Below are 25,421 nucleotides of genomic sequence, written 5' to 3' on the forward strand. Positions count from 1 at the left end.
TACTTGTGACTGTCACATTAATTAAAAATATACATTTAAAATTTAAACATAGGTACAGTTGCATCTTTCATTATGAAAAATATTTCAAGAGGTCAGCATTCCTTTTAATACACCTGGCCAAGGTGCAGAGGGCCGTGTGCATGCTGAGCAACACCACTGCCATCGCAGAGGCTTGTGCCCGCCTGGACCACAAGTTTGACCTCATGTACGCCAAGCGGGCCTTTGTGCACTGGTACATGGGAGAAGGCATGGAAGAAGGGGAGTTCTCAGAGGCCCGGGAGGACCTGACAGCACTGGAGAAGGATTATGAAGAGGTGGGCGTGGATTCCGTGGAAGCAGAGGCAGAAGAAGCGGAAGAACACTGAGTGTGTGGGTCTGGCTGGCAGCCATCCATGTACATCTTCCCCACCATTGAAACCAAATATATTTTACTCATTAAACTTTGTAAAACAAAACAACAAAAACCACTGGGGATGTGGTTTCCTAGGTAATCAGCTTTGTCAACTGCAAATAAATAAAATTGTATGCAGTTTTTCCTAGATATTTATACTGATTTTTAAAATTTATTACAATAGAAAGAACCTCCAAAACAAGACTTGGTGTTTGTGGTACTAGGAGGCATCCAGTCATGATCTCAATTTCAAGGAAATACGCATGTGCTGTTCATGATTGAGTAAATGGGTTTCCTTTGGGTTTGTTTCACACCGTTCCTAAAGAACCCTTTTATTAGAAATGCCAACTCAATATTGTCAGTGCTACTTGGCACCTTGATGTGGTTTTTCTCCTTGATTGTGTTAATGTGCTACTTTGTACTACGATGGTTAAAACAGTATGGTATTGGTGCAGAAATAAATAAGTAGACCATTGGAGCAGTGTAACAGGAAAGGCCTGTAGAGCTGTGGCCCATGGTTTATGATGAAGGTTCTTCTGCAGTGTGTCTGGGAAGTGATGGTCTTTTTTTCTTTTCTCTGTATGAATGATTACATGCATATACACGTATATTTATGTATGTGCATCACATGCATGCCTGGTGTGTACTTGGTTACAGATCCCCTGAAACTGGAGTTGCAGATAGTTGTGAGCCTCCATGTGCATGCTGGGAATCATACCTGGGTCTTCAGCACCTTCCCTCCCTCTTTTGAGGCACAGTCTTACTGTGTTTTTTGTTTTTTGTTTTTTGTTTTTTGTTTTTTTTTTTGTTGTTGTTTTTTTTTTCCCCTGAGACAGGGTTTCTCTGTGTAGCTTTGCGCCTTTCCTGGAACTCACTTGGTAGCCCAGGCTAGCCTTGAACTCACAGAGATCCGCCTGGCTCTGCCTCCTGAGTGCTGGGATTAAAGGCGTGCGCCACTACTGCCCAGCCAACCATGTAAATTTTAACTGCCCTGGAACTCACTATGTCGAACAGGCTGTCCTGGAACTGGAACCCACTGAGATCCACCTGCTTCTGCCTCCAGAGTACTGGAATTAAAGGCCTGGTCTTTACAGAAAGCAGCATTGGGGAGGGTTAGTCACATGTCTGTGTAGATAAAAAGTTACTGGTCTTTTTAATAACAGCAGTGGGTCACTCACAGGTCTATGAGACTAAGTTATCTTGATCCTTTCCTTACACTACCAACAGCACAATCCCCATTAATTTAGTGACAGAGACACAACAGAAAGACACATACATGGACTTTGCGGTGGCATACAGGGGGTTGAACTCAGGCTTAACACTTGTTAGACAAGTGTTCTATCACTGAGCTACATTGCTAGTCCTTTATCTTTCATTTTGAGAGAAGGTATAATAAGCCAGGCTGGCTATGATGACTGCATCTGAAATTAACTAAAACTCAAGCTGTTGGGTACATCTGTGAGGGATTTTCTTTTCTTAATTAAATAATTTGAAGTACAAAGATCTACTTTTAATTGGGATCTCTTGAGATGGAAGGATCTACTTTAATCTGGGCCACAGATTTTGTGGCAGCATGTATATATAAAGGCCATGGAAGAGGGAAGTTTTCCTTGTTGTTTGAATCTTAGATGTTTTTTTAATTAAAAAACAAACAAACAAACAAACCCAGAGCCAGATATTGTGAAGGCAATACAATCCCCCATCTTAGGGAAGGGCCACCATCTCAGACCACCTGCTGTACTCAGTTCCAGGAAGGATTTCAGGAGTGTGCCATGACAACTCGAACAGATACAGGGCAGTTTGTTCCTGCAGACATTCTGTCTGCAGTTTATGGCCCTTGAAGATAGCTAGATAATTCTGCTGAGCAGTCCAGATAATCCTGTTCAGCAGACTGTGGTTCCCCACCAAAAGTCTAACCCAATGGTTTCAAATGTGGTTTCGCACCCAAAGTCTAGACCAATAGTTCCAAAAAATCACCTTGCCCCATATCCCTTCTACCCAATCCCAAACTGTCAAAGCATGAAATTTCCAGCTTGCATTTTTATCCCTATAAAAATTCTCTACACTTGGGCTAGGGCCACTGTCACATTTCCCTCCATCTGCCTGGCACTGGCCCAGGTTGAACCTGACAATTAAAGGACCCTTATGTGCTTGCATCTGAAACTGGCTCCTTTGGTGGTCCCTGGGGGTTTCTCAAAACAGGTATAACAGTATCAGGGTGAAAGTTGAAAGGTCCGAGAAGCCCAGCAGCCAGGCACTAGTTCTTGCCTCTACAAAATCCTCAGCCTAAAGAGAGAGTTCCTGCTTCTTCATGTCTTACATACGTACTTTCTCTGCCCAGACATCACTTCCTGGGATTAAAGGTGTGTGTTTCCCAGTAATGGGATTAAAGGTGTGTGCCACCACTGCCTGGCTCTGTTTCCAGCCAGTGTGGCCTTGAACTCATAGAGATTCAGACAGATCTCTGCCTCCTGAGTGATAGGATCAAGGGTGTGTACCACCACTGCCTGACCTTTGTGTCTAATCTAGTGGCTGGCTCTGCCTCTGATCCTCAGGCAAGTTTTATTAGGGTACACAATATATCACCACATTTCCTTGCCTGGTTGTTTCTGCTTCTTGCTGGCAACTCCAGTCCTTCACTGGCGTCAGAGCCTACTTCAGGATTCTGGCACATACTGAAGACCAGCTGAGACATCTAGTTTCACAGACTAGATTCTTGGACTTTTTGTTGATAGCCATTGTTGCATTAGCTGGACCACATCCTGTAAGCCATTCTAATAAGTCATATATGTGATTTATAGTTTTATAAATCAATCAATAAAAATTAAGAACAAGTAATAAATCACATATATTCATTTTATCAGTTCTGTTTCTTTACAGAACCTTGACTAGTACACTGACCTTGAATTCACTCTGTAGCCCACAAAGGTCTGGCATTAGGTCTCAAACTCAGACAAAAGGCTAATTGGGGTGTCCATTAACATAGTAAAGCAGATGCTGTTTGCCAGCTTCTCTCAGCGTCCCCAGGACCTGTTACATAGACATCCTGGCTGGCATGCCCCACCCCACATCCTAAACTCTCCAGCCCATTACCCTTCTTCCCCTAGTGTCTCTGACTCCTATATAACCCAGCTATTTTGGCTACATAGTCTTTTTATTTTTTTTACCTCTTGGCTGCTACTCTTGGCTCCTGTTCTCTTGGCCTCTTGGCTTCTGGCTCTCCCCTCTTCCCTCCCCCCTGTCCTCACATGGCCCAGTTCAGTCTTCCAGTCATGTTTACTCTGGACTCCTCCAGATGTCTCTGCCTGTGCTGTCCCTCATATCCATAATAAAAACCTTCCTTAGGAGCAGTCATGTCTGTAAGCATTGGAGCCTACAAAACGGCTTGGTAAGGGTGCAAGAAGAGGTTCATGTGAGGACCTGAGGGCTGCCTTATATGGGAGCGGGTGAGAAGAGAGAAAGAAAGAATCCAAGATTGTAAGAAGCCGGCCATCCCTAGGAAGGATAGAATTTCATCCTTTGCCGTGGGGACTGTGAGTGACTGGACTAAGTGTTTTCTATCCAGGGTAATGGCTTTATAAAATGGATTTTATAAAAATCGATAGCCAATCCCAGATAAGTAACTTGAGGAGTGGACAGTTGGACCTCAGAGGAAGAGAAAGCTGGACAGAAAGTTTAATAAGGTAGGGGTGTTTGCCTGGCTAATTTGCAGGGACGGACTACAAATGAGAAGATCATCTACGTATCGTATAAGCTTGGATTTAGGAAGAGACAAAGAGAGTAAGTCAGAGGCCAGAGTCTGGCCAAATAAATGTGGGCTGTCCTGGAACCCTTGAGGTAGGACTGTCCAAGTGAGTTAGGTAGAAGTGTGAGTATCCAGGTCAGTCCAAGTAAAAGCAAAGACATTTTGTGACTCGAGGATGGTGGGATGGGCCCCTCACATGAACCTCTTCTTGCACCCATTACCAAGCCATTTTGTAAGCTCCAATACTTACAAACGTCCTTTTATTTCTTCTTCTTCTTCTTCTTCTTCTTCTTCTTCTTCTTCTTCTTCTTCTTCTTCTTCTTCTTCTTCTTCCTCCTCCTCCTCCTCCTCCTCCTCCTCCTCCTCCTCCTCCTCCTCCTCCTCCTCCTCCTTCTTCTTTTTCATTCATCTTGAATTTGTAGTCTTCCTGCCCCAGCTTCCAGAAGCTGGAATTCGTGCCATGAGGTCTGGAACAAATACAAACTTTTTTGTTTGTTTGTTTTTGATTTTTTTTTTAAAGCAGATTTATCTTTCTAGTCTCGAAGTCTTTGGCTTCATCTCCCGTTTGCAAAACAAAACCTAACAGCAATGTCAACCAATAGAACAATACTCTTAATGGCTAGAAGGGGCAGTGGAGCGAAGGAAAAGCGGGAGGAAAGGAGAAAGCGAGAACTCGGAGGAGCTTGAACGACCTTTCCATGGGTAGACCGTGCTGCGCCTTTAGAGGATGTTTTAACTGATTGCCCTGATGTATGCCTACAGCCCCGCTGGGGGTGTGTATACCGAGTACCTACTGTGTGCTTATCTTACATACTGAGCAAGAGATGAAGGGAGGCGACTACTTAGCCCCGGTAGTTCAACAACACAAACCCCAGCCAGGAGAGCTAGCCTTGCGCAGTAGGGTGGAGGCTGGGGAGTGTCCTAGCCCCTCCAGCTAGTCCAAGATCACACCCAGAGACCTCCGCCCACTCAGGACCCCGACCACGCTTGCGTACTGCACTGCCTGCGAACCAGTCCCTCCCACTTTGGACTACATTTCCCACAGGCCTCCGCGCGGCATTCTTCCGGCTGCCTAGCGCCGGGCAGCAGCCAGAGGTGAGTTGGTCTCCTGCAGTGAGGAAATGGGCGCGGGGGCGGCGCGGATTTGGCTTTGCGCTGGTGTGAGAGACTCGGAGTCGGCGACGCTGAGTGGACACCGGGTGCCCCGCCGCGTCGTCCGTCCTCCCGCTGCAGGGCCCAGAAGCCCAGCATGGCTCCGAGTTACGCGTGCCAACCCCGGAGTGAAGGCCCGCACAGAAAGACAGCAGCGCAGTGGCAGAGCGGCTTTGTCCGCGCGCCTCGAAGGCTGCCCGGGGTGGCCGTCGCCTCCCAGGCCTGCCGCACCGGTGGCGGGAAGTGTCAGCTCCGGCCGCCGCTTTCCATGTCCAGTGGCTTGTGTCTGGAAGTGGTGGAGTGACCGGTCTCGGGGGTGTGTCCCGAGGCCACCAAGCCCCGCGCCTTCCCGACCCGGCTTGGTCATCTTCAGGAAGGCGAGGGGGTAAATGGAGAAAACGATGGTTGTTGCACACACAGAAACCCGACATTACGGTTGTATTACGTGGGAAAAAAGAATTAGCCAAGTTACTCTCTTCTTCCGCTTTTTCCTATGGATTGTAATCCTTATTTTTCCAAGCATGGGGACATTGACTGCACCTTACTGTGAAAGTGTTAAAAACCAGCTTGCCCTGAAAAGAAGGGGCGGGGTTTGGCCAGGTCGGAGTCAGATCAATGCAGATTAATAGAACCAACCCATCACTCATAGATTATTGCTCTGTTGTTAAATGCAGGCCCATCCCTTCTTTGTGAGGTTATAGGTTTCTTTTTTAAAAAATTGTATTTCACTTATTTACGTGTATGTGTGTATTTATGTGAGTACAGGTGTCAGCGGAGGAGAGAAGAAGGCGTCCTGTTCCCAGGAACTGGAGTTATAGATGTTTGTGAGCCTCCATGTGGGTGCTGGGAATTGAACTTGGAGCCAGTGCTCTTAACCTTTGAGCCATGTCCACAGCCTCACAGGTTTCTTTTTAAAATCATTTTTTAATTTTCATTTTTATGTGTTTGGGTGTTTTGACTGCTTTTATGTCTGCACCACTGTGTGTGACTGGTGTCTGTGCACCACTGTGTGTGACTGGTGTCTGTGCACCACTGTGTGTGACTGGTGTCTGTGCACCACTGTGTGTGACTGGTGTCTGTGCACCACTGTGTGTGACTGGTGTCTGTGCACCCTGTGTGTGACTGGTGTCTGTGCACCCTGTGTGTGACTGGTGTCTGTGCACCACTGTGTGTGACTGGTGTCTGTGCACCCTGTGTGTGACTGGTATCTGTGCACCCTGTGTGTGACTGGTATCTGTGCACCCTGTGTGTGACTGGTGTCTGTGCACCCTGTGTGTGACTGGTGTCTGTGCACCCTGTGTGTGACTGGTGTCTGTGCACCCTGTGTGTGACTAGTGTCTGAGGAGGGCTTCAGATCCTCCGGAACGTTTTGTGAGCAGCTGTGTGTGTGCTGGGAACCGACCAGGGTCCCCTGCAGAGCAGTTGGCACCCTTTTCTGTGGACCCATCTCTGCATTCCAGGCTACTGCTTTCTTACTCTTGAGGCTTGCTTTGGTAGTTTGTTTTTAATTATCGAGGAAGATTCATTTGCTAAATCACCCTCCTTACCTAAGAATAGCACTTTGGTTTTTCTTTCTTCCTCTTCCTCTTCCTCTCCCCCTTCCTCCTCCTCCTCCTCTTCCCCTTCTTCTTCTTCTTCTTCTTCTTCTTCTTCTTCTTCTTCTTCTTCTTCTTCTTCTTCTTCTTCTCCTTCTCCTTCTCCTTCTCCTTCTCCTTCTCCTTCTCCTTCTCCTCCTCCTCCTCCTCCTCCTCCTCCTCCTCCTCCTCCTCCTCTTCTTCTTCTTCTTCTCCTCCTTCTTCTTCTAGCAGAGTCTTAATTTGCAACCAGACTAATCAGGAATTCACCGTGTAACCCAAGCTGACCTTGAATTTGTGGGTGATCCTCCTGCCTCGGCCTCCAGGCTGCCACGTATGCCACTATGCCCAGCCAGGGTAGCATTTAATCTTAAATCAATCTCTGTCTCTTCTAATCCCATCTCAGTAACAGCAGCTGTTCCAAACTCCTAAATTACCAATCCTCTTGAAAGCCTTTTGTCTGGTTGCTGGAATCGGACCTCACAGGTAGAGAGCTATTCTAGCATAGACTGAGGCAGGGTTTATGACCAGCACTTTGTGGGGGCAGGGTGTGGCTTACAGAAGAGCCTTTCCCCCTCCATCCCATCCTCAGTGTGGCAGTCAAGATTTTGTAGCAGGCTTTTTCCAGTTAGTCTGGAGCTTTAACACCCAAAGTGACCTCTTAACTTAGTGTTTTGGTTTCTGCCTAGGTGACTAATGGGGGTAGACTCTTCACACATTCTTCCTTTCCAGTGGTTATTCACACAAGGAACGGGAAAGTGTTAAAAGTGTTACATTTCTCTCGGGAGCTGCATTTTTCCAGTTGTGTTTGGATGGTCTGTAAGTAAACCTAAGGAGAAGCCAGCTAGCTTTAGCTTGGTTTGTGATTTGGAGAGAAAATCACAGGCCCCCAGCTGCAGCAGCCACCACACCCACCATTGCCCGAGGTGTCATTGATCACAACTGCCCTGAGTTCAAAGCAGGATGGACGCAAAATGGTTTGCTTGGTAACAGGGGCTTTCACTTTAGCACCCCTCCCCCTTTCCAGTGCTGGGGTTCCAATTCAGGGCCTTGTATGTTGGAGGCAAACACTCCACACTGAGTTCATCTCCCCAGAGTCTTCATCTTTTGAGGCTCATGAGAAGAGGTAAGATGATAAGGATCTTAGGGAGAGTCTGTGAGCCAGGGAGGTGGTTTACAGTTTTCAAAGTGAGCTCATTACAGGCCACTGATTTATGTCTTAGGGGAGCTGGGATGTAGGGACAGTAGTGTGGGTTATGAGGCTATTGCCAGGGTTCTAAGCTGAAACCTGCCATGTTTTCCGGGTTTGATTTCTCCCTCTATGCTGTATGTAGTTCCACATGAAAGACGAGGCCTACCGAATAGGACTGCTCTGAGTAAATGAATTAACAGAGGGCTGGGGATGTGGTATAGTGTTGGCCTACCATGTCCAAAGCCTGAGATACTGTCCTTAGTGTGACAGTGACAGCCTCCCCCTCAGAAACAAACAAGAAAAAAATTGTAAAACCCAACGGCAGTACTTGGCACTGTAGTTAAGGGTTCAGTACCCCTGCTAACTGTTATAGTACATTCTGGTTTTTCTCATCTCCTATATCCAAAAATCACTGAGTTTGCCACATTTACTTTATCTGTTCATGTACTCCCAGTTGTAGATTATTGATAATCAACAACTGCCTGTCAGCTGGGCATGGTGGTACAACTTTTTAAAATTTATTTTAAGTATATAAGTGATTTGCCTTTACCACATGCATGGCTGGTGCCTAAGGAAGTCTGAAGAAAGTGTCATATCTCCTGGGACTAGAGTTAGAGATGTTATGAGCAACTGTACAGATGCTGGGAACTGAACCTGGGTCCTCTGCAAGAGCAAGTGCTCTTTTTACATTTATTTATTTGTGTGTATGTGTTCTCTTTGTGTGTGTGTTTATCTTTGTGTTTATGATGAGGTGTTAGACCTAAGTTGGAATCCTTTAGAGGTATCTGTGCTCCCACACTGTGCCTACCTTGTGCTGGGTTTCCTCAGAGCTTTCTGTAGAAATCTCTGGTTTGGGGTGGGTTTTGGGATGGGTGTAAGTATGGTAATGAGGAATGATTTGGAAGCAAGAATGACCAGGGTAGTGGTGGTGGTGGTGGTGGTGGTGGTGGAGGAGGAGAAGGAGGAGGAGGAGGAGGAGAAGGAGGAGGAGGAGGAAAGGGGCACTGCTCTTACTAACATAAGTTAATTTGGTAACTTTTAGGCACATCTGGACTCATGAGTTCTTTTCATTCTAGCTTTGCCTGTCTGAACCCCAGTTTTCTGTAGAGAAATATTGAAAAGCCAACAATTTCCTGCAGTTCTGACACTATGGCCCTGGCCCAGGTAGGTTACTGTTTTTTCTCCTTGCCCCCAGATGTATGACTCTCCTGTGCCTCCCAGGTGCTGGGACTGCAATGTGTACAGCAGGCTTGGTTCCTGTTTCCTCTAAACACTCAGTTTCTGGATGGTTGTGTACATAGTCTATCCTTCTCCTGCACCTTCGGGTCTGGCATGCTCATGTAACACCCACCCCCGCTCTCATTACAGAGAGGGTTGGAGACACAACCCCTTGCTGTAAATGCTTCCTCCAAGGCTGTGTCCCCAACCTGCACATTGTTCCTGCCAGAGCCATAGAGAGCCCAGGTAAAATGCTGTGAGGAAGACCCAGATGAGCTCTGCAGAATGTTCTCCATCGTTTTCTAGTGGAGTGGCTTTTGGGTTTAATAATTAAAATATTTTTTTCAATGTATTATCTTTGTGTGCATGTGGGTGCATGTGCCATGGTGCACATGTGGAGGTCAGAGGACATCAATTTTCCCTTTTGAACTTTATGTGGGTTCCAGGGGTCTATCAAACTCAGCTTTACCTACTGAGCCATCTTGCCAATCCTGATTTTCAGTATTTAGATTCCAGGGGAAATTTTTTCTCTTAGTATAGTGATTTTTTGTTGTTATTGTTGTTTTGAGACAGGGTTTTTCTGTGTAGCCCTGGCTGTCCTGGAACTCGCTCCGTAGACCAGGCTGGCCTTGAACTCAGAGATCCACCTGCCTCTGCCTCCCAAGTGCTGGAATTAAAGGCACATGCCACTACCACCCAGCTTGTTTTTGTTTTTTTTTTTTAATTTTGTTTTATACAGAAAATATTTGTATTCCAATATACAGTATGGCATTTTGTTTTATTATCATTTTTATTTTATTTTATTTTATTTTGTTTTTTGTTTTTTGAGACAGGGTTTCTCTGTGCAGCTTTGTGCCTTTCCTGGAACTCGCTCTGTAGCCCAGGCTGGCCTCGAACTCATAGAGATCCGCCTGGCTCTGCCTCCCGAGTGCTGGGATTAAAGGCGTGTGCCACCACCACCCCGCTTACAAACAAATCTTTTTTTTTTTTTTTTTGAGCTGAGGATTGAACCCAGGGCCTTGCGCTTGCTAGGCAAGCACTCTACCACTGAGCTAAATCCCCAACCCTATTATCATTTTTAAAACTGTGTTCATCTGTACACCCGTGTGCGCATATGTGTAGAGGCCAGAGGCTGACGCTGGATGTCTTCTTCAATTTGATTTCTACCTTATTTTTGAGACGCAGTCCCCCTGACATGGAGCTCACCCATTCAGTAGACTGGCTGGCCAGCAAGCCCCGGGGACCTTCTGTCTCCATTCCCCAGTGAGGGGCTTACAGGCTGTAATTACAGTCACGTGCCTGGCTTCTTACATGGCTGCTAGGAACCCAAACTCAGGTCCTCAGGCTTCTGTGGCAAGTCCTCTACTGACTGAGCTGTCTCTCTAGTCCCCTAAATGGCATTTAACAAACTGTCTAGTGAGGTTTGTGTGCAAATTATCAATGTCTAGCTAAACAACTGGTCATCAGTGGAGTATATCTTTACTTCCCAATCAAGAAAGGAGTGCACTAGCACTTCAGCTGTCCCCGCCACCTACCGTCCAGATGGCCCGATGAAGACACTGTCCTTCCTTTAAACACCGCAGAGTAATTTTACCTGTATTTGAGATTACTTTTTCTTTTTTCCTCCCTTGGTTTTTCCTGTCTCTCTTCTTCTCCCCTCTCCTCTGTTCTCTGTGACAGGGTCTTACCATGTAGCTCAAGCTGGCCTTGAACTTGAAATTTTCCTGTGTCCAGTTCAGACACCAACTCTGTCCAGCTTTACTTTTTAACTTTGGGCTTTAAGTGGAATTATGTAGTTCAATACATTTTAAAAAATGTCCAGGGAGAGTCTGATTATATTCCAAGTAGAATTGCTAGCCCATCAGAACCGTCTTTGGCTGTTTTAAAGTATATGTGTCATTAATGTGAATATGGAAAGACTGCTGACATCAACCCCTGACTTGCATGTGTGTTAACATCTTACAGTGTCCAAGCCTTTCCAATTGGATAGGTTAGGTTGGGATGTTATTGAGGGTTTATGTGATCTAAAAATCCATGTGAGGCTGGGCATGGAGGGACACCTTTAATCCCAACACTCAGGAGACAGAAGCAGGAGAATTTCTGTGAGTCTGAGGCTAGTTTGGTCTACATAGTGAGTTCCAGGCCAGGCGGGGCTACACAGTGAGAGCGTCTGGAAAATCAAAATCAAATAATGAATGTGTCATCCTCTTTGTTAGGGCCAGTGGCCTAGCCGCTGTGCATTGCCTCACTGGTCCAGAAGCCTTCCTAGTCCACTGCTGGGTTACCTCTGTACCTCCTAGTCTTATGGCTCCCTAGTAGCCCACAGGATATTCATGTGAGCTGTTCACATTTTCCTGTGGGAACCAGGGAACACCTAATCCTCTTTCAAAGCCTTTCCGAAGGCCCTTGTTCTCTCCCCTCCTGATGTCTTCTCTTGCTGTGAGTACATATGACTGACAGATGGCTGTGGGTCTCAGCTGTACTATGCTAGCTGTTGTTTTAGGATGGAAGAGTGTTCCTTCAGCACTACAGTTAAGAGAGTGATAAGGATGGGAACACACACAGAAGGACCCAAGACCCAGCATTGGGCATGGTGAGCATCCCTCTAATCCTAGTGCTTGGAAAGTTGAAGAGGCCAGCCTGGGCTCTGTAGTGAGACCCTATCTCAAAAAGAAAAAGTGAGTTTCTTCTAGAGAAAAGAACCCTGTGTCAAAGCCCCTCATGATTGTTTATGGGATGTACTTGATTTGAGCAAGATTTCTCAACTTTGCTACCATTGACATTTTGAGCCAGAAAGCCTTTAATGGTAGGGAATTTCCTGTGCACTATAGGCTGTGTGACAGTAACTCTGGCCTCTACCATTAGGTCCCTGTAATACTGGCACACCTTACCTCCTTGTTGTGACAACCAGATTGTCTCCAGACATGGCCTTTTAGGAAACAAAATTGCTCTTCGTTGAAAAATGCTAGTCCTGTCAGTCCTGATGGGAATGAATACACCTGTTATCTCACCCTTTGGGAAGTGAGGCAGGAAGATCATGATGATCGTTCTTGCCTACACAGAGGATTTAAGGCTGGCCTAAGTTCAACCCTAGGAAGTCACATGGTGGAAAGAGAGAACTGATTCTCTGACAAATACACATAAAATAAATAAATACATAGATCTAGAAGGAAAGGAATCACTAGTCTAGGGTGCTATCTTCACAGTATTTTCATGACTTAGTGTCCTCTAACTCAAGGACGGAGAAGACGTTGAGTGAGACCAGCTAAACAGGACGAGAGTGACTGTAATTCATAATGTTAGATACTCTCAACAAGAGCTACGGGAGCCTTTGGGATTGTGCCAAGTTCAAAGATAGATCGATTTATCTTCCTTCCTTCCTTCCTTCCTTCCTTCCTTCCTTTCTTTCTTTCCTTTTCTTTCTTTCTCATCTATCTATCTAATCTATCTATCTATCTATCTATCTATCACCTGTCTGTCTATCATCTATCTATCTATCTATCACCTGTCTGTCTGTCTATCTATCTATCTATCTATCTATCTATCTATCATCTATCTATCTATATCTATCTATCTATCATCTGTCTGTCTATCTATCTATCACCTGTCTATCTATCATCTGTCTGTCTATCTATCTATCTATCTATCACCTGTCTATCTATCATCTATCTATCTATCTATCTATCTATCTATCAATCTATCACCTGTCTGTCTGTCTGTCTGTCTATCTATCTATCACCTGTCTATCTATCTATCATCTATCTATCTATCTATCTATCTATCTATCTATCATCTATCTATCTATCTATCACCTATGTATCCGTCTATCTATCACCTGTCTATCTATCTATCATCTATCTATCTATCTATCTATCTATCTATCTATCTATCATCTATCATCTATCTATCTGTCTGTCTGTCTATCTAGAGTCAGGGTCTTATTATATAGCCTTGACTGGCTGGCTTTGAACTCACTATTTAGACCAGACTGGCCTTGAAGCCATGGAGATCCACCTGTCTCTGTCTTCCAAGTGCTGGGGTTGAAGGTGTGCAGCACCATCACCAGTGCTCAGATATCTGAATGTCAAAAAGAGATATTAAATAGATCTAATGGAGTCAAGATGAGGACAAGTATTTACCAAAATTTAAAACTAAGATTGTAACAGGGAGCATACTTAAAATATAGAATCTGACTTTGTAATGAACTTGAATCAATTAGTCTCAGATACTTTGTCGTGTATTTGGAATGAATTTTTTCCTTTTGGAAGAAGGTTTTGTCATTATGTTTTCTGGCCAGTGAAACTGAATGCATTATTTCTGTAGCATTTATAATGGGAGCACATAGTATACTATACAGTTGGGTTCACTTGTGGGTTTTGTTGTATTCATTTCCAGAATGAATGAAAAATCGAATGTTGGGCTGACAAGATGGCTTAGAGGTAGAGATGATGGTCTGAGTTCAATCCCCGGGACCCACATGGTAGAAGGAACTGGCTCTTATGGGTTGTCCTCTGATCTCCACACATGTGCTATGGTATGCTCGTGCACACGCGTGTGTCAACACACACACACTCTGAATAAAAGTGAAATAAGCATTTATTTAGAACTTTAGTTTTACGTGCATGTCCAGGACTGTGTGGGACACTATCACTCTGCTGCTGGGACCCTGAGTCTCTTGCTGTGCCTGTCCCTCTTGTGGTGGTGTTCGGTCCCATGCTGTTGGCATGCCAGGTGCTTCCTACTTTGCGCATGGTCCTCCTTCAGTCTCCACTCTCTCCTTGGGAAGAGAAAAGGAAGTTCTCATGCACTACCCTGAGTTTGTTTTTTCAGGGTTCAGTGACGTTCAGGGATGTGGCTGTGGATTTCTCACGGGAAGAATGGGAGTTCCTGGACTCTGCTCAGAAGAGTCTGTACCGGGACGTGATGTGGGAGAACTACAGCAACGTCATCTCGCTGGGTGAGCGGGTCTGGCTGAGGGTTAGCTGCTCCATGTTGTAGAAACGCCCTTCATTTCCACTTTCTGTTTGACAGGTTAGAAATGGGTCCTTCCAGTTCACATCTAATCATTCTTCTCATTTTCTCAGACTCTCATGTCTTCCTTTGGGTCCAGGTTTCCCTGGTGTCTGGATTTGATATGGCAGAAGTATTTTCTAAGAAAGTAGATGTCATACCTCATTTGAGCCCAGAATCGATGTAGATACTCCTTGCTCCACTCTAGTTCCAAAGGCAATGCATGTGGGATGGACACAAACTTAAAACTTGGGGAACATGCTCTGTTCTGGGTAGCAGACCTCTAATGTTCTACTGCTTCACGTTTGAAAGTTAAAATCTGGGCTGGAGCTGTAGCGCGATGGTAGAGCACATGCCTAGGGTATGTGTGAGGCCCTTGGTTTGATCCCAGTACCTCAAATATAGTTAGAAATCTAAGCTTTTTTGTATTTCAGTGGACAGATAGACTGAAAGGGTCTGTTTCTGGAAGCTTCTTACCCTCCCAGCCCAGTGAGAGGCATATGTGTTCTTAGTGTACTTAGTGTACACTAAGTACTTAGTGCTTAGATGCTGTTCTAGGAATAATCACCCTCGTTTCTGGGGAGAATGCTCAGGCATGAGAGGTTATGGCTGTGGAGACAGCTTAGTGAGTGAAGCTCTGAGCTCAAGTCTCCCAGTGCACGTAACAGTGCAGTGGAGCCTGCTGTGTGGTCCTGGCATCCTACGGTGAGAGAGGAGGCAGAGAAGGACAGTCCCTGAATCACTCAGGCCAGCTCCCCCTTGAGCACAGTGGTGAGCAAGAGACCCCGTTTCCCACAGTGGAAAGCCAGGACCAATGTCTAAGGTTCTCTGACCACATGTGTGCTGTGGCGTGTGTATGTACACACACACACACACACACACACACACACACACACACACACACACACGTTATTTACTGAAGTGGCCTAGGAAATAGGCAGGATGTGAAGCAACCTGTCCAGAGCTATAGTCATCACACAGTGCGACCTCTCTGCAGAGCCAGACTAAATTAGGTGAAGTATGTCCTTAGTCATCTGGCGTTTATTCTTTGTGGTCTCTAGGTTTCCCTGGAGCTCTGTCACATGAATTTAATGCTTTGGTTATGAAGTGCTATTTTGGAGACAGGCATGTTGGTGATCCCTGTACTCAAGAGGCTGAGACAGGAAGATAGCCACTCGAATGCTGGGCTGGACTATGTAGTGAGCTCCAGGCTGGTTGGGCTTCAGAGCAAGACCCTGTCTCTAAACAGCATCACATGACTTACAACTAATTAAAAATGTAATGAAATATGAAAGTAAGGATTTTCAGGTTTATAATTCAATGTGGCATTTTTCTATTAAGCAGGACCTTCCATTTCTAAGAGAGGTATGATTCCCTTACTGGTTGAAGATGGGAAGGAGCCTGAGATAGTTGTGAAGGAAGGGAGAAGACATTGTCCTGGTGAGTGAGGGCGAGCTGACACGGAGGGCTGTTGATACAGGTCGTTGCTCAGCTCAGTGAGGTGGGGTCCTTGCTGAGGGATTGTTAGGGATCTCTCTTCCAAAGCCTTGGCCTCAAGGGAAACTTGAGACCTGAAGCAAATTGAGATTTTAAAATATTATGTGTGTTTGTGAAAGGGGGTGGGAGATAGGCCTGTATGCTGTGGCATGCATGGAGGTCAGGAGACCACTATGTGGGGTTGGTTCTCTCCTTCACCTTGCCACGGGGCCTGGGGGCCAGCTTAGGTCAGTAGACCCTGTTCGCCACTGAGCTCAAAGTCTCCTCTTTTAACTCTGAAGTAGCAAAACTGCTTTTTTTGTTTTGTTTTGTTTTTTGTTTTTTTGTTTTTTGAGACAGAGTTTCTCTGTGGAGCACTGGCTGTCCTGGAACTCACTCCCTAGACCAGGCTAGCCTCAAACTCACAGAGATCTGCTTACCTCTACCTCCTGGGTGCACCCCTCTGCTGCAAAACTGCTACCTGTTGAACTTGGTTAACTTGTTTCTCATCCTCCTCATTTCCACCCTTCTTTGAAGGAAGCCATTATCAGTAGAAGAGGAAGAGTGATTGTAAATACAGGAACAGAAATCAGAAAAATAAAACAAGAAAGGAGATTGATAAAGCCAAAATTGAAATAAATGTCCTTGAAAACTTGAACAGAGTTAGTGAACACTGTTCAGAGTTAGTTGAACTAACTGAAAAAAAGGAACATAAATTACTACCAGGAATGGAAGAAGGGATTTCCCAATCTCATCTGGAGTTGTGAAAAGTATCCATGAATAACTTTGCACCAGTAAATTTGATGGTTGATGTAAGGTGAAAAAATTCCTTGAAAAATGCCAAGAATACAAAAATAACTCATGTCTATTAAAGTATGGTATTCATTGTGAAAAATCTTTTATAAAGAAAATGCTCAGATATTTTCACTGGTGGGAAATTCTATAAAAATTTAAGGGAGAAATAGCATTAGTGTATGAATTTCTCCAGAAAATAAAGGTATACCTCTTGGCTTACTTCGTAAGTCCTATGTAACCCATAATTGACATTTACTGAAACAGATTATAAACCCCTACTGTTTGCATATAAATTTCTTAATACAATACTAGTAAGTCAAACTCACAAAATATTTGAAAATGACAATCAAGTGGACCTCATTCCTGTAACTATTGAAGCTCAGTTAGATAGTATCATTTTTCCATATTAAACAAACAAACAAAAAAGAGAAGCTATACGGTTAACTATTAATGTAAAGACAACACATGACAAAACTCAACATCCATTCCTGATCTAAAAAAAGAAACAAACAAACCTATTAGTGAGTAGGGCATGGTGATGCATGCCTGAAAACTTAACACTCGGGGATGGGGGCCCCACCCCTCACTAAGACAGGCTGCATTTCACCCACCTTAGTGGTAGCTTGCCTATCTTAAGGCTTCTTTTCTTTTGTGTGTGTGTTGGGGTATGTGTGTCTGAAGGAGAGAATGTTCCTGTGTGACGGTGTGCATGTGTTTGGGTGCATGTTCGTGTGTGTGTGTGTGTGTGTGTGTGTGTGTGTGTGTGTGTGTGCGCGCGCATGCATGTGCGCGCTTGCATGTAGGGTATCTTCCTCCATGGCATCTTCACTTTATTTTTTTGAACTGAACCTGGAACTCACTTATTGGCTAGACTGACTGGCTAGCAAATCCTCAGGGTTCCTCTGTCTCTGCCTGTCTGGTGCTGGGATTGCCCATGCACACTGCCGCCCCAGGCTTTTTACATGGGTGCTGGGGATATAAACTGAGGTCTGCATGCTGCAGAACAAGTTCTTTACAACTTGTTGTTGCAGTATCTCATCCTTCCTTGCTTGCTTTTCTTGAGACAGGGTCTTACTGTATAGCCCTGGCTGGCCCAGAATTCAGAGACCCACCTGCCTCTATCTCCTGAGCACTGGATTGAATACACCACCATACCTGTCTGCGATCCTTCCTTCCTTCCTTCCTTCTCTCCCTTTTCCCTACCCTCCTTCTCTCCCTCCTTCCTTCTTTCCTTCCTTGCTTTTTCTTGGAGACCTAGTCTCTCACATAGTCCAGGCTAGACTTGAACTCACTAGGTATCCAAGGATGACCTTGATCTTCTGATCCTCTTACTTCCATCTCCTGAGTGCTGGGATTATAGTGAAGCACCACCACACCCAGTTTGGTCTTTACTTGTTTTTTTTTTTCTTTTTGAGATGGGATCCTATGTTGCTTAGGCTGGCTTCTAACTCTCATGGTCAAGTGATCCTTCTCCCTTAGCCTCTCTGGAAGTTGGGAATATAAGCACACATTACATTCTCCAATTGAGTTTTCTTTTTGTAGTTTTAGAGATGATCTTATTTGGCTTAAAGCTGTCCTGAGACTCTGTGCAGCCCAGTCTGGCCTTAAACAAGCAGCATCCTCTTGCGTTAGCCTCCTGAGTGCTGGGATTACAGGTTTAAGTCTGCTTGGCTTTATTTTACATGTGCTGTCTTAGCACCCGAAACAGGACTTCTGCTTAATTTTTATGCATTTTATTATTCATGAAGTGGCTTTGGCCACACTGAGCACCTTTACTCTGTGACATAGTAAATGTAGTGTTGTTCATGTTTTACTGATAAAATTATACACAATTGCATGTTAATGCCTGCTGTTCTTCCCAAGAATTTTTGGTGAATGATTTTGTATAGGATGTGGGTTTTTACGTGCACATGGGTTGTATTTTTTCAGAAATACCTGTTTACAGGAAGTATAGTAGGCATTACTTTAGGTCCTTCTATTTGTCTATGGAAGTTTTTTTCCATCTGGAACAGGGATGCAATATATATATATATATATATAATTTTTTTTTTCGAGACAGGGTTTCTCTGTGTAGCTTTGCGCCTTTCCTGGAACTCACTTGGTAGCCCAGGCTGGCCTTGAACTCACAGAGATCCCCCTGGCTCTGCCTCCCAAGTGCTGGGATTACAGGCGTGCGCCACCACCGCCAGGCTAACATGTTTCTTTTTTTCTTTCAGATTTGGAGTCCAGATTAAAGACCAATACTTTATCTGCAGACAGCGACATTTATGAAGTATATTCATTACAATGGGAGTTGATGGAGAAAATTAAAAGCCACAGTCCTCAAGGTTTTGGTCTTAAAGATGATTGGGAATATGAAAGCAAGACTGAGCAACAAAAGGAACCACAGGAAGGTTATTTTGGACAGTTGAAAATTACTTCTGAAAAAAGTACATACAAAAAGCACAGTTTCCTGGCTGAGTATCAGAAAGTTCAGAATGGAGAGAAATTCTATGAATGTAAAGAGTGTAGGAAGACTTTTATCCGCCGCTCAACACTTAGTCAACACTTGAGAATCCACACTGGTGAGAAACCTTATAAATGCAAGGAATGTGGGCAACCCTTCAGACAGCGTGCACACCTTATCCGACACCACAAACTCCACACTGGTGAGAAGCCCTATGAGTGTAAGGACTGTGGGAAGGCCTTCACAGTGCTCCAAGAACTCACTCAGCATCAGCGACTCCACACTGGGGAGAAGCCGTATGGATGCAAGGAGTGTGGGAAGGCCTTCCGGGTCCATCAGCAGCTGGCTCGACACCAGAGGATCCACACTGGCGAGAAGCCCTATGAGTGCAAGGACTGTGGGAAGACCTTCAGACAGTGTACACACCTCACCCGACACCAAAGACTTCACACTTCGGAGAAGCTCTACGAATGTAAGGAGTGTGGGAAAGCCTTTGTGTGTGGTCCTGACCTTCGAGTACATCAGAAAATCCACTTTGGGGAGAAGCCCTATGAATGTAAGGACTGTGGCAAGTCCTTCAGAATATGCCAACAGCTGACTGTCCACCAGAGTATCCACACTGGGGAGAAACCCTTTGAATGTAAGGACTGTGGGAAGGCCTTCAGATTGAGGCAACAGCTTGTTCGTCATCAGAGAATCCATACCCGTGAGAAGCCCTATGAATGTCTAGAGTGTTGGAAGACCTTCAGTAGTTACTCCCAACTGATTTCACATCAGAGCATTCATGTGGGTGAGAGACCCTATGAGTGTGAAGAATGCGGGAAAGCCTTCAGACTGTACTCACAGCTCACTCAGCACCAGAGCATCCACACGGGTGAGAAGCCTTATGAATGCAAAGAGTGTAGGAAACCTTTCCGACTGCTCTCACAGCTCACTCAGCACCAGAGCATCCACACGGGTGAGAAGCCTTATGAATGCAAGGACTGTGGGAAGCCTTTTAGACTTTATTCATTTCTTTCTCAGCACCAGAGGATCCACACTGGAGAGAAGCCCTACAAATGTAAGGAGTGTAAGAAGGCCTTCAGACAGCACTCACACCTCACCCAGCATCAGAAGACCCACAGTGGAACTTAACAAAACCTCAGTTCTATGTCATGGTGCAAAATGTCAGGAAATCCATTTTTGAGAATAATTTATTTCATGCTTATATAAGTAAGCGTAAGAAATACTGAGTTGCTTTGAAAGTCCTCCATTCTCACTTAAATGTTACCTATCTTCAGCAAACTCCCATGAAAGAACAATTTGATGAATGTAGGAAGATCTTTAGCCTTTTCAGTTATCATCTCCATCTAACTACTCTCTTCCCATTGTGACACTGGACAGGACACTAAGTATTAATGGCGTTTGTTCACTGTCAAAATGGTGATAATAGTACTTATACATGTTATTTATTGGTATGTAACTAATTACTAGAAAAATAGTAGTTTAAATAATATACACTTATTATCTAAAAATGTCTATAGATTGAGAGTCCAGGTAAGCCTCAGTTGGGTCTTCGAGGTTTCAGCTAAGGCTTAACTAGAGAAAGACCCACATTGAAGGGAACAAGTTAGATACCTGCAACACCTGAATTCTTTGAAAGCTGATACATTGAAGTTCCTGGCCACGACAATGACAATCCCAGTGTGACTGCTGGTTTTGTTTTTGTTTTAGACAGGGTTTCTCTGTGTAGCCCTGGCTGTTCTGGATCTTGCTCTGTAGACCAGGCTGCCCTGAACTCACAGAAACCCACCTGCCTCTTCCTCCAAGTACTGGGATTAAAGCACGTGTCACCACTGCCCAGCATAGCTGTTTTAGTGAGCTTGTGGAATCCCAGAAAGATGGCTGCTAGCAGGATGGGAGTCAGCTAGCAGGACTGAAATGACAACCTGTGGAATCTAAGCATAAGAGAAGCACCCCATCATTCCCCACCTTCTACTGCTTAAAAATAAGTTCTTAGGCTCAGGAAGATTGCATGAAACTGAATACTACAAGACAGGGGCCAGGGTACCAGTGTGGAGCCCACCTGTTGACTGAACAATAGAATTGATTTAAGAATGAAGTAGTTAGCACTTGACAGACTAACAGTCACAGTAGCATGTGTCCTATAAATAAGGCATATGATTGTTATCAGTATTGTCAGTAGGTAGAGAAGGAAGATGATCCTGTGGAGGAATAAATGTAGAAATGCTTCCTTTCACATCTCTGCAGTTATAAACCTCAGTTTCTTCTAAGTAAGATCTAGGAGATTATAGTAATTGGAAGATTTCTCTCTCTCTCTCTCTCTCTCTCTCTCTCTCTCTCTCTGTCTCTGTCTCTGTCTCTGTCTCTTTTTTAAATTTTTTATTTTCCGGAGCTGAGGACCGAACCCAGGGCCTTGTGCTTGCTAGCTAGATCCCTAACCCCAGATTTTTGTCTCTTGAGCTGCATCAAAAACTTCATGATAAAAAGAGACTGACTTTCATGAATGTAGATTGTTAAAACTTAACTGGTAAAGAATCAGAGGAAATGACTTCTTCAAATAAAAAAAAAAAAGATCATTTAGAGTCCCTTCTCTGACCAAATTCAAGATAAATCACACAATCTCTCTCTCTCTCTCTCTTTGGTTTTTTGTTTTTGTTTGTTTGTTTGTTTGTTTTTCAAGACAGGGTTTCTCTGTGAAACAGCCCTGCCTGTCTTGGAACTCACTCTGTAGACCAGGCTGGCCTGGAACTCACAGAGATCCACCTGCCTCTGCCTCCCGAGTGCTGGGGTTAAAGGCATGCACCACCACTGCTTGGCAGATTGCTGTATTTTCAACCTGTGTTTCAAGGTGGATTTTTTTGACATGACTCTGCTAATACTTTGGTAATTATCATGGTTATGGCTGCACAATCTAATCAGCAATAGATGATGGTAGGACACCATTTCATCATATCTATCTATCTATCTATCTATCTTTCTTTCTTTCTTTCTTTATTTATTTATTTATATTTTGAGACAGAGTCTTACCATGTTGCCCTGGATTACCTGGACTCTGAGTAGACCAGGGTGGCCCAGAACTCACAGAGATCTCTCTGCCTCTGCCTTCAAGTGCTGAGATGAAAGCATATGCCTGCCTAACATCATCCTAAATTAGCAAATGAAAGCAAAATGAGCATGTATTTTTCTCTTCCGTGTGAACCACTTTTCAGTGTCAACAAGTGTTCATCAAATTCAAGTGCTTTTTTCCCCCCCCCCCTAAACAAATTGAACCAGTAAATGCATAAAGAAAGAGAACTGGGGGAAGAGGGAGGGGTTGTTCACCATTTTCTAAACTCTAGTGGAATGATCTTCAATGAATGCTACAATTTTTATGTGAAAGACTTTGTGACCACTTCTGAGCCCTTCATCCATTTTATCCTCAATAAAAATGTGACTGTCAGACAGTAGTCACCTCCTGATAGAATACAGCAGGACTGCCCAGATGACAAAGTAGGTTACCTTTCAAATTCTCTAAAACCAAGAGCTCCAGGAGTGGATGGACAGAGCAGATTCAACACAAGGAAGCATCCCGTCTGACCAGAGTTTATGAAGTACTACAGAACAACTCACCTGATCTCCACAGCCCTGTGTGGCATGGAGAAGAAAAGGGGAGGCACCACAGTGACAGCTGAATTAAGTCCATGGGCTTTACTTTGAAATAGTTTGAAGAGAAAATGTCAGCATTCTGGAGACAAGCGAAGTGTCAAGGGGCTTACGAATATGTCAGAGATGCATTCTAAACCAAGATATACCAATGTGCATTACTGGGGAGCCAGGTGTGCTGGTGCACCCATGTCATTGGGAGACATATGTAATCTAGACTTGGGACTAAGGCAGGAGGATTGCTAGTTCTAAGCTAGTCTGAGCCACATAGAGGGCTGTGTCTAAAATGCAAGGGAAGGAAATCCAGCAAAAGGAAGGCAGTCGACGAGACAAGGTCTAGTGCTGCCCGACTTTAATCCCCTCAGGAGGAGAGACAAGCAGATGGCTGGGCTTGAGGCCAGCCTGGTCTACAGAGTGAGCTTCAGGACAGCCAGGCCAACAAAGATAAAATCCCTTCTCAAAAACCAAACAATGGAGCTGACAAAATGAGTGTAGAGTGTCGAAGCATTGCTAGAGACTGAATGTAGTTATTCGAACACGGAGGGGGGGGGGCAATGTTCCATCTCCGCTTTTGTACATGACTGAAATTGCAATATTTTAACAACCAAAACAAATTGGAATCTAGTTGGAAATGATGAGATGACTGTATATTTACACTAGTTAAATGCCGCACAGCTGACAACCCTTTGATATACCAAGGAAATTCTTTGTGGGCTTGACACATAAAATAGGTGTTGACTATCAGGAAATGTGAAATAAATGAATCCAGTACTAACACAAGCAAAAGCTTTAGGAAATAGTCACCTCTTAACAAGATTTTCAAATTAACATCATGTTAAATAAACTTGACTAAAAAGACCACACACACACACACACACACACACACACACACACACACACACCCTAGTTAAATGTAATGTCACACCTATGATATCAGCACTTAGAAGGCCAACACAGGAGATGTAGGAGTTCAAGGTTAGCTACGTAGCAAGACCCTGGCTCAAGAAACAGTAGTGATGAAGACAATAAAAACCATGTCAGGGAGACTGCTCAGGTAGTGAAGTGCATGCTGCTAAAGCACGATGACTTGGGATCCCTGGCAGCCATGGAAACACCAGCTGTGACTTCTTCACCTCTCTAACCCCAGCACAGGGCAGTGGTGGCAGTGTGTTTGTGATACTGGTGGAACCGTAAACTTGCCTGTAAGACCATCTGGCAATCACTGAAGCTCCTGGTCCAGTGAAGATCCCAGGTTCTGTCTCAAAACAACAAGGCAGGCTGGGCATGGTAGCACATGGCTCTAATCCCAGCCCTCCAAGGCAGAGGCAGGTGGATCTCTGTGAATCTGAGGCCAGCCTGGGCTACATAAAGAGTTCCAGCTGGGGTTCACTAGTGAGATGCTGTCTAAAAAAAAAAAAAAGAAAAAAGAAAGAAAGAAAGAAAGAAAGAAAGAAAAGAAAGAAAGAAAGAAAGAAAGAAAGAAAGAAAGAAAGAAAAGAAAGAAAGAAAAAGAAACACTGAGGTGGAAAGCTGATGATGAAGAGAGCTGATGTCAACCTCTCATCTCCAGATATGCTTACACACACACACACACACACACACACACACACACACACACACACACACGAGTGCACAGGAAAAAAAAATAGACAAAACTCCAAAAAAACAGCATCTAGCCAGGATACATGTCTCAAAGCCATGTTCTTCCTAAATCTAAGTAAAGTGTGTTAGAACTTATTATAAAACTTACACCTCTTAGTATATAAAGCAAGGACATGACCACTCCAAGGTATGGTTGAACAGAAGGTTTTTGCTGTTGATATGAGGGAGAGAACAGTCAGAGGTATCTGGAAGAGTCCAAAACAGGGAGAGAAAGTAGTAGACTAGACATGGCCAGCAGACTGGACCATGCCATGAAAGAGGAGACAGGGAGAGAACAAAAGAGGGCCAAGAGGGCCCATGGCCAAAACAGTGGGGTTATGGGGAATGAGAAGCTGGGGGAGGAAAGATCAGGAGCTATACAGTTTAGGGTAGGAGGCAGGGTGATAAGTCCTGAGGAGCCAGGATGCCATGGGCTCTGGGACAGGGACTTGGGAAGCTGAGAGAGCCTGGAGGCCAGAATGCACTTTGGTATGTTAATAGGCACCACAGATAGCCATTTGTCCCCAGTTCATTTTGAACCTGACATTCCAGCCTTTTTGCTAATAAGGGCCAACATAATCTCTTCTGTAACTACTTGTTGGCTGAAGTTAGGGTGTAGTGGTCAGAGCCCAGGAAGGCTGGAATGCTGGTCAAAGGCTGGGAAGGGAGAGAGGAGTACAGGCTGGGGTACCACCTGGAGCTAGTGAAGTGCAGGCCACTTTGGAGCAGTCTGGGGCAGGTTCTGAAGGACCACCTGGTGCTGTCATGTTGCAGGCAGGTTGGGGCAGTTTTCAGCTTGAGCTGGTTGGAAATCTGCTGGGACAGTTAAGGAGTTTAGGGGAAAATCTCTCTCTTGGGTATATACTTCCAGGCCCGTAGTTCTGGCCGTTGAAGGGAGGAGAGGAGTTCCAAGGCCAGGGAAAGGGGAGCCCACCCTTATGGTAGGCTATGTAGGAGCAAAACTTAAGCTGTTGATTTGACAGTACTTACCTGAAGTCGGTTTGACATGTGAGAGGTGGATCCAAGTCACAACACCCTGATGCTTCCATGACCTTTTTTGGTTTACAAAAGGGGCTGGAGATGGCTCAGTGGTTAAGAGCACTGACTGCTCTTCCAGAGGTCCTGAGTTCAATTCC

The 25,421-nt window shown here is 44.7% G+C and overlaps 1 protein-coding gene across 9 annotated transcripts in view; it reads left to right on the plus strand.

Moving 5' to 3' along the window:
• The window catches only part of LOC118578673 (zinc finger protein 14), a 64,197-nt gene extending 43,458 nt beyond the window's left edge, over positions 1-20,739 (plus strand). The window contains exons 1-5 of one of the 9 annotated variants that reach the window (XM_036179934.1): positions 5,190-5,231; positions 9,131-9,218; positions 14,103-14,229; positions 15,624-15,722; positions 18,770-20,739. In XM_036179934.1, the coding sequence (XP_036035827.1) occupies positions 9,204-9,218; positions 14,103-14,229; positions 15,624-15,722; positions 18,770-20,133 (1,605 nt within the window). In that variant the 5' untranslated portion in view covers positions 5,190-5,231; positions 9,131-9,203 and the 3' untranslated portion in view covers positions 20,134-20,739. Of the gene's footprint in view, positions 1-5,189; positions 5,232-5,611; positions 5,674-6,170; positions 6,192-8,750; positions 9,219-9,422; positions 9,519-13,781; positions 13,807-14,102; positions 14,230-15,623; positions 15,723-18,769 lie in introns of those variants that run through there. The other 8 variants (XM_036180014.1, XM_036180092.1, XM_036180484.1 and 5 more) reach the window with 8 other exon arrangements.
• The last annotated feature ends 4,682 nt before the right edge of the window (positions 20,740-25,421 follow it).

Source organism: Onychomys torridus, chromosome 1, assembly GCF_903995425.1.
Source record: "Onychomys torridus chromosome 1, mOncTor1.1, whole genome shotgun sequence".
NCBI classification, from domain to species: domain Eukaryota; kingdom Metazoa; phylum Chordata; class Mammalia; order Rodentia; family Cricetidae; genus Onychomys; species Onychomys torridus.